The 9,208-nt window shown below is 37.2% G+C and overlaps 2 protein-coding genes across 2 annotated transcripts in view; one reads left to right on the top strand and one right to left on the bottom strand.

Annotated features, from left to right (window-relative positions):
- Positions 1 to 3,332: 3,332 nt before the first annotated feature.
- On the top strand, positions 3,333 to 4,605 carry LOC131148489 (aquaporin TIP1-2-like). The gene is made up of 3 exons (XM_058098199.1): positions 3,333 to 3,546; positions 3,664 to 3,914; positions 4,011 to 4,605. The coding sequence occupies exons 1-3, from the start codon at positions 3,414 to 3,416 to the stop codon at positions 4,383 to 4,385; spliced, it is 759 nt and encodes a 252-aa protein (XP_057954182.1). The 5' UTR covers positions 3,333 to 3,413; the 3' UTR covers positions 4,386 to 4,605.
- Positions 4,606 to 5,183: 578 nt separating this feature from the next.
- Positions 5,184 to 9,208, bottom strand: part of LOC131148486 (uncharacterized) — a 47,012-nt gene continuing 42,987 nt past the window's right edge. The window contains exon 10 of the mRNA XM_058098198.1: positions 5,184 to 5,580. The gene's annotated coding sequence lies outside the window, so the exon portion shown is untranslated. The remainder of the gene's footprint in view (positions 5,581 to 9,208) is intronic.

Genomic DNA, 9,208 nt, shown 5'->3' with positions numbered 1-9,208 from the left:
AGTTTCACAAAAGTTGTTCCGCAGAATGCTAATCGGATAAAAATCATCCAAAAAGATGCCTTGAAAAGGTTCAATTTTTTTTTATTAAAATTTGCCTTAAAACATATATATATCGGCTCGATTTGAGCCGACAAGCTCTATAATCGGCTTGGATTGAGCCAAGGAGCTCTATAACTGGCTCAGATTGAGCTAATAAGGTCCATAATCAGCTCGCATTGAGTTAAGAAGCTCCATAATCAGCTCGAAGTGAGCCAAAGACCCCTACGGCTTTCGTAGCTTAGATGGGCCCAAGATCATACACACAAGGTAAGCGATTCGAAACACTCTCGAATAAAAGAAACTTAGTTCAAAAATTCGAGAGTAAAAGGGGGGCAACTGACGTACTCAAAATTAATAGGCACATTCATGAGGGGCTACGGTTAAGAAATCACCATTAACAACCCTGTATAAATACCCTTAAATTATCCATAACGTCCCATTAACATAATAATGCAACCATAATTACAAAATTAAGAGAGGGCACGCCTCAACCACTATAAAAGGGTACTCCGAGAGGAGATAAGCATCTCATTCTCATCCACTTATCTCTTACTGTTGCAATATAATCCTCCCATAGTCCTTAACTTAGGCATCTGAGTGATCCCCCAAAGTATACCTTAGGTCCTCCAAGTCATTTTTGTTTAAATTATCACAGGTGATCGCGGTTAGAGATCAATGCATGTACGCCATTCAATTTTTGGCAACAACAAAATGGTTTAATTTTAAATTATTTTTTTAATTTTTTAATTTCTATGTTTAAACTAAACATGTTGTGATCACATGGAAGGATGTTAAATAAATAAAATATTGCCACTTGCTTTCCCTTTGAAATAAAAAAGATGCAAGTTGTTGTTTCTTTTATATATATTTCTTCCGATGCTTAATTTGTTGACCTCAATTTTCATGTATGGTAAAAAACTTGCACGTGTGATGTTGCAATGGTTATATAGGGACTCTATATTCCATTTGACTGTCTTAGAAATTTCTAATAATTTTAGTTAATCTTCCTTTTAGAGATTTTAACAATTATTGGTGAGTTTGAAAAGGGTATTCTTTTGGACTCTAATAGTTTTAGCTAATTTTCTTTTTAGAAATTTTAATAATTAGTAGTGAGTTTGAATAGGGTACCCATTTGCAGTCTTATTCTATATACGAGACTTAAAGATACCTAATTATATTTTGATTTATATAAATTTGTATAAAATGTAATACAAAATTATATTTTTTATTCAAATTCATCCAAATACAGATGCAATGTCTGATTTATAATCCTAAATGCAACATTAATTAATTTAATTAAAACATTATTTGTGTGGAGAAGCAAGATTAGCCTAATGATTGATCAATGCATGGTCCCACGCATTAGTCTTGCTAAATTCTTGAGGTGCATTTGTTTTTTAAGATTATCTTAATTAAATCAAATTAGATTCAATCGATTATAATAATTATTTTATGAGTGAAATTTTATTTTATTTTATTTTATTTTATTTTTCACTTGCAAGTTGTATTGAGCTAAGCTTGCTTGTGGGTAAGAACAAGGAGGACCACAAACTCTAACCGACACACATAAGATAGAGCTAACCAGTCCCCTCCCTATCGATCAACTCAGATTAAGGCATTAAAATGGGTTTTTAAAAATGAATCGAGATTACTAACCTCATATATAAATTTTATCGCTCAATCATAACTCTACAATATCCATATCTTGATATCATCTACCTCTCTTCTATACTTACACTAAGCCTTTTTATTATATCTTTTTCCTCTATCAGCATCAAATAATGCAATTAGAAATGAACAATCAGTAATTTGGTTAGTCTCTTCCCACTTAGTCTCTTCATTATTTTAAACAACTTTCCTCCATTTATAATTTTTTTTTTTTTAGATTTATGTTTTTCTCCCCACTCTAAGATGAAATTCTAGCTCCACCCTTCCATTTCTATACCCCGGCCCATATATACGAAAAATCAAGCACATGATAGAATCATTACCATAGTCCATCAATTAAATACCATTTAGTGTTGTCCAATCCTACCAATTTTAGCTTAGCTTGCCAAACTACCGCACCTTGAAAAACTTAGCCAACCCTAGTCCTCTAATAACCTATAAAAAATGCACCCTCAAGGTTATGAGTACGACTCGTCTCATCTTAATGGTTTTCATTTTCATATATTTCATATTTTTAATTCATATATATCAAGTGACAGCAAGTAATGTTGTCCCTTAGAATACATTTGTGTTGCAAGTTAATTAATTATTATAAGTAGTCTACAAAATCTTTACTTTCAAAACATTCCGACACTAATTAAGACGACATCCTAATGGCTAAAACATATGAATTAAGTTTTATATTGGATTTTAAAATTCTAACCTCGAGAATAGATGATTAGAAGGAATTTCGAACAAATGATTCATCATCTCATATTCTGTAGCTCACTCAATATATGTCCTAATGAGAAGAATAAAAAAAAACGACAGATCAAGTCATCTTAATCCATGCATAAAAGCATTGCAACAATAAACACGCATTTAATATTTCTTTTCCCTCTTTAATTATAAACTCATGGATAAGTAATTCATCGCTCACCACATATCTCTTCTCACTATATATGAATATTTGAACTAAGAATTTAAAACTTGAATGCCTCATGCTCTAACTATTAGAACGTCTACTGAAGAACTGCAACTCAAGATTTTCAATTAATAGTTATAAAGTAAATTATATTTTGAGATGAACTATTTTTTTTACCTAAACAATTACAAACCTATACAAAATTATTAGAAACCCTTTACAAACCTATTTTCCCTTAATAGAATGGGCACGGGTGCATAATAAGGAGACATGCATCCATGCTCAATTGGAGCACTCCACTCTTAATTAAAAAACCATGCCCATTAGATTATTGGGCCAATGGCATTGGCAGGGTTTGTCTGCATCACCACTGCATAAACAATCCATGGTCGGTCAATCCAGATTTAAATAAAAGTCCGCCACAATCATCCCTGGCCCCACCTCCCCCGACTTTTGGCCGGCTATCGAACCACCCCCCACCGTCCGATGATTTCCTTTCTGTTTCATTTCAAATATCAGCCGCACACGTGGCATCCCCACCACGTACCGGAGGCTGGCCTAACCCCTTCTCCCGACACCCTCGCGGCTCCTAAAAAGAGACCTAGCCGGTAGCCCCTCTCGACCATCGTTTGAAAAATCAAAGAATTACCGGATGGTAACCGGCTATTCCGGTTCACATGTGACGACGTATTTATATGCAAGCTGGGAGTAGGAACTAAGCAAGCAAGAACTCAGCAAATTAGCTATATATATATACACACATTCTTAATTAAGAGAAATTAAATTATTTTCAATTGCAAACATGCCAATTTCGAGGATTGCAGTGGGGACTCCGGCAGAGTTTAGCCATCCCGGCGCCGTCAAAGCGGCCCTCGCCGAGTTCATTTCCATGCTCATCTTCGTTTTCGCCGGCGAAGGCTCCGGGATGGCTTTCAGTAAGTTGTCCCCTAAGACATGCATACGAGCGTCGACACTTTTTTCCTCATCCAATACATTTTCCGAATTGTGCATGATGTGTTAGATTAATTATGTGTGTACGTAATGTGTGGCAGACAAGCTGACGAATAACGGGTCGGCCACACCGGCGGGGCTGATAGCGGCGGCGCTGGCGCATGCATTTGCGCTGTTTGTGGCGGTCTCAGTGGGAGCAAACATCTCCGGGGGGCACGTGAACCCCGCCGTCACATTTGGCGCCTTCGTTGGCGGCCACATTACGCTGTTGAGAAGCGTTCTCTACTGGATCGCCCAGTGCCTCGGATCTGTCGTTGCCTGCTTGCTCCTCAAATTCTCCACCGGGGGATTGGTAATTAGACACATTTAGCATTTAAAAAGAAGACAAAAAAGTTAATTTAAATTTCTTAATTTTTTGTTTATTGAATATGTGTGTGTGTGTGAGCAGGAAACTTCAGGGTTCGCGTTATCGGCGGGGGTGGGGGCATGGAATGCGGTGGTGTTGGAGATAGTGATGACGTTTGGGCTGGTGTACACGGTGTACGCGACGGCGGTGGATCCAAAGAAGGGGTGCATAGGCACGATTGCACCCATTGCGATTGGGTTCATAGTGGGTGCCAACATATTGGCCGGCGGGGCCTTCGACGGTGCGTCCATGAACCCGGCCGTGTCCTTCGGGCCAGCCGTGGTGAGTTGGTCGTGGGCCAACCACTGGGTGTACTGGGTCGGCCCCTTCGTCGGCGCCGCCATCGCTGCCGTCGTCTACGAGCTGTTCTTCATCGGGGAGGCAACGCACGAGCAGCTCCCAACGACAGAATACTAGGAAGCTAAGAATGATAATTGGAATGAGTACTGTCTGGAGAAGAGTGATGAAAAAAAGGAGGGGTTGTTGGGATTTGGGTTGTGCTTGGGGCGTGGAGGTGCGTCAATGGCAGTGTGAGCTAGTGCTGCTGTGGTTGTTTGCATGTAGGTGTGTCATGTGTGGGCTCTTGTAAATTGTTAAATTGCATGTTCATTCCCGTCAACTATTTTACCTGGTCTTCTTGTTTAATTACACCTTCATTTCATCCATTACATGCATTTCACTACTTCAGGCCCAAAATCAGAGAATGGTAAAAAGTAGTGGGTTCATGGGTCAAACTGGGTATATGATTCTGATGCTACGAAAATTAATTATCAATCAAAGAGCCGAACTGGGTCACATGGATTAGACACTGAACTTACAATCCAAAATGAAATAAAATAAAATTTTGGTTGGAGAAAAACAATTATCCTATATTTGGAGAGCTTGAATTTGAATTGTATTGGATATGAATAAAATGTATAAAATTATATTAAAATTTGTCCAAATCCACATGAACTTAAATCCAAAGTTCAAAATTCATGCTCCCAAACACTATCTTAGTATTATTGGGTACTTCATTCTAGAATTTATTGCTCTTATGTAAAGTGACTGGTTACTTTTGTGAACAAATATAGAAAATCACTTTAGATGTCACTAATAAACCTTTTTTCGATGTTAAAAGAAATTAGCCTATGCCGATATGGAATAAGTGCTTCTTGTAGAATTTTTAATAAATAAGAACAATTTACATATGTGGAATACTAGAATAATAAGTACTTAGTACCCAAACACAACTCATAGCAGAGCTATTTCAATTAATAAGAGCCTATTGCAAGTCCACGGTACAATGAGTGCACACCAAGATCACGCTTTAAAAAAAATGAAAAATGAAAAATGAAAACAGAACATAAACTACAAATTGCTCAAAATTATATGAACTCTTTAGAATTCAACGCTACATAAACATTACTATGAAATAATGTTGTTTGCTAGAGGAAAAGAAAAAGAGGAACAGTTTAATAAGAAACATCTTAGGGGAAGCATTTCATGAAATGAAAGATGGGGGTGTCCCTTGAGAGGGGGCCATGAATACTTTGCTGTAGTTGGGAGTGCCACAAAAACTAATATTCAGCTCTATGGCATATGGCAAAGGCTTCCTGCAGAAGTCATGTCCCTACAAGACAAACATGTAACAATGGCACAGACACAGCCACTCACTACACTTAAAATAAGTAACAGAGATGCAATAGCAAAGATAATCACTATTACAGCTGTATGGTAAACATCTTAATACAATGATGTAAAATAGCTTCAATATAGTAGCTCAATTAATTGATGTTAGGGTCAAGGCTTGCTTAGATAGGTCTAACAAGGTTTATGGAATTGGTTAACAGTTTTTAAGCGAGTCTCAATCAGATGCCACAGATATCCTGTTCAACTTCACCTATTTTGCATTTAAAAAAAGGCCATTGTTGTAGAAAGCTGAGAGCATATATATATATATATATATATATATATATATATATATATATATATATATATGACATCAATATCCAACCCATGGAAACATGTCAGTGCCAAGACGACTCAGCTTGTTCAGAAACAAAAAAACCAAAAAAAATCAAAACAAAACAAAACAGAAAACAAAATCAAGCTGTGAGCACATATGCTGTAGAATAATCACAAGAACCCTTTTCTGCCTCGCAAAGAAAAGGCAAATGTCTCTTATTTGACATGAACATAGAACCAATCATGCAGACATTTTAAAATGCAATTATATTAAAGGGCCCAACACCAACATGAATGATGAAGACAGCATTCATAGAAGCAGGATTATTAAAATTCATATCTTTAGGATGTACATTGGCACTAAAATCACCAACCACCACCCAGAGAGTGCGCAATTAGTACCTATATTACAGATCTATGTTATCTAGAACATGAAACATTCTGGTTTGTGGAATGGGAACTGGATCACGGTATGGCATGTGGTCTAAAATGTGAAATGTTAGGGGTTGAAGAAAAAAAATTTAATGTCACCTGTATACATGGTTATCAAAATCCCGACCCGGATCATGTGATCCTATGATCCTACAATCCAGACTTACCTAATTGATGAATCTTAATCAAGTAGGATCCCAATAGGATTCTAATTGGACAAGTTAGGATCTTAGAATCGTGATCCTACTTGTTATCCTACCAATCCTACTTGTGCAATGGAATATGGATTTTTTCCGTTTAGGATTTTAAAGAAAAAAGCCCAATATATATTTTTACTGGCCCAACCACTTTACTTTTTCAATAGACACAAAATTTGGTCTAGTTGGCTTGAATGCGTCAAAATTAGGGCAAAATAATGAGTAACAAGTAGGATTGGTAGGATAGCAAGTAGGATCTCTTGCAATCCTTGCAAGATCTGTTCAATCCAAGTCAAGAGAGCAACTAAGCCTCTCTTGCAAGCTCTCTTCCTTCAAAATTGAAAGCTCTTTGAGAGCCTAGAGCTCTTGATAGGCAGATCCTAGGTTGTCTATCAGTAGGAAAGGCCAGCTGAGAACTTTGAGATCAATAGAGAGCTTCAACAAATAACGAGTTGCAGAGTCAGACTGAGAGCTTAAAATTGTAGCCTTATAGCAGTTATGCATTATCTTTACAGTATTAGGCTATAGCAGTTATGCATTATCTTTACAGTATTTTTTAATTTTTTTTACTTTCTTCCTCTTCTTTTTCTCTAAGTATCAACAAGCTAGAGACCTATCCCTTTTCCCAAAGCAGAGAGCTTATAGCTTTCTTTTTCCTCCTCTTTTCTTTGTGACCAACAAGAAGTTCTAGCTTCAACAAAAAGCTTTTCTTCTTCTTTTTCCTTCCTCCTCTTTTCCTTCTTCTCCTTCTTCTTCTTCTTCTTATGGTCTGATAACAAAACCACAGAAGCTGAGAAATTTATATTAGTTTATTGAATTAAGATAGCAATTTTTTCTTCCTTTTTCTCTTCATTCTTTTTGCTTTTCCTTTTAATACAATAACTAAATAAATAAGCTAGCAACAGTCTGCCCTTCGCAGAGCACTTTGCAGTTCAGACTTTTCAGGTTTTTTTTAGGGTCAAAATTGTTGTAGGAAAAACCTGCTAGGACCTAACTAGCAAGCTAGCTATTATTCCTGAAATTTGTTTTAATTCTTAAACTTACAACCAAGTTTTTGGGATTATTTTACTGAGAGTTGACATAAAATGCGAAATTTATAAATTTTTAATTTATTTTATATTATAAGTAGAATGTTACTATCCATGATCCAATACTACAATCCGATCCTGCAGACCTTCCCAAAGATACTACGCAGGATCCCGATTCTAAGTTCTAATGACCAAAGTTGTATATTTAGGAGAGGATGTTGAGCTGTTTCTCAATCTAGAAGAGAGTTTCTGTTGTGGAATAGATTAATGACAGAAATAGAATTAAACTGTGATAATGAATAATTGCAGAATTGAGCAAGCACATATACAAAAACAACCCCATATGCAGATAAATTTAGCAAAAAGCTGTAGTGAACAAGTATCATGAAATGCTCCTGAAGACCACTGAAAACCCCTAGCAAGATCAATTCCAGTACCAGCAAGCAAAACAAGGGAATACAAAGTGAAAAAGCAGTTGCCTAAAAGTTCAAGGAAAAGACTAAATAGGACCTAGAAGCCTATTGTTGAGAGATTTAAAAAGAAGTTGGCTGACCAGAAACAAAACTCTCTCAGAAAAAATAAATCTCTCCGACTCACTCTCATCATAAGTATTCTGTCCAGCCTCCCTCCCAGTTTATTACATGTCCCTTTTCCCCTCGCTTGTTTTCTGGCCAAACGATTGGAGGAAAATCAAAAAACATTTTTTTTGGGAAATATGAGAAAGATATTTTTAAATTCCACTTAGTTCCGTGGGAAGTTGTTCGGCAACCAATTCTAGGAGGTGGCTTGGTGTCTAATCTCTCACACTTTTCAATAAGCCACTCCTCAGTAAATGGCTTTGGAGATTCATGAGTGAGATTTTTCTACAGAGAGATTATTGCATAAAGCACGATCTTTATCACAACGAGTGGGCAATGGGCATCCATAGAGCCCAGGCAGTCCTATTAATTGGGTGTCTAGATATGGATCAAAAAGGGTTAGGTGCAAGACTTTATTCACATCCATTTCAATGCTTGAAATAGTAACATCTTCTTTTGGCATGACATCTGGTGTTGCTTATCCCCACGTAGTTCCCAATTTCCTTCTATCTTCAATTTAGCCTGCAACAAAGATGCAATGGAAAGTATGAATGCTGACCACTCAAATATTGAACAGCCTAGAACATCCCCTTCATGAGAAATTCCCATGATTGGGAGCTTGACCCTTTTGATGATTTCATTGGCTTCCCCTACGCAAAATGTCCCTAATTGTACCAATCCAAAATTGCCAAAATGGAAGCTTCACAAAAGCAGCCACTTCATGGCCAATCCTTTCTACAAGCAGCTGGATGGTCTCCAAGGCTAGGTTTAACTTCCCCTGGAGAGCGAAAACTGCACCAACCAAAGTTGCATTTTTTTCTTGAGAAGCAACTCTGGGGAAGATTTTCACTATTAAGAACCTAGAGAAAAGGGGTATAACTTCGGTTAACATATGCTTTCTGTGCAAAGATTATGCTGAATCTGTGAACCATATCCTGCTTCATTGCCCCTGCAGCTATCTTGGACTTTGGATACTGCTCTAACTGACCAGTACTGGGCCACTGCTGAAACTGTGGAAAAGGATTTCAGGGCTTGGAAGGATATTCATATGAACAGAG

This window comes from Malania oleifera, chromosome 2 (assembly GCF_029873635.1).
Source record: "Malania oleifera isolate guangnan ecotype guangnan chromosome 2, ASM2987363v1, whole genome shotgun sequence".
Taxonomy (NCBI): domain Eukaryota; kingdom Viridiplantae; phylum Streptophyta; class Magnoliopsida; order Santalales; family Ximeniaceae; genus Malania; species Malania oleifera.
The sequence above is the reverse complement of the archived record's forward strand: the minus strand, read 5'-3'. Positions and strand labels throughout refer to the sequence as shown.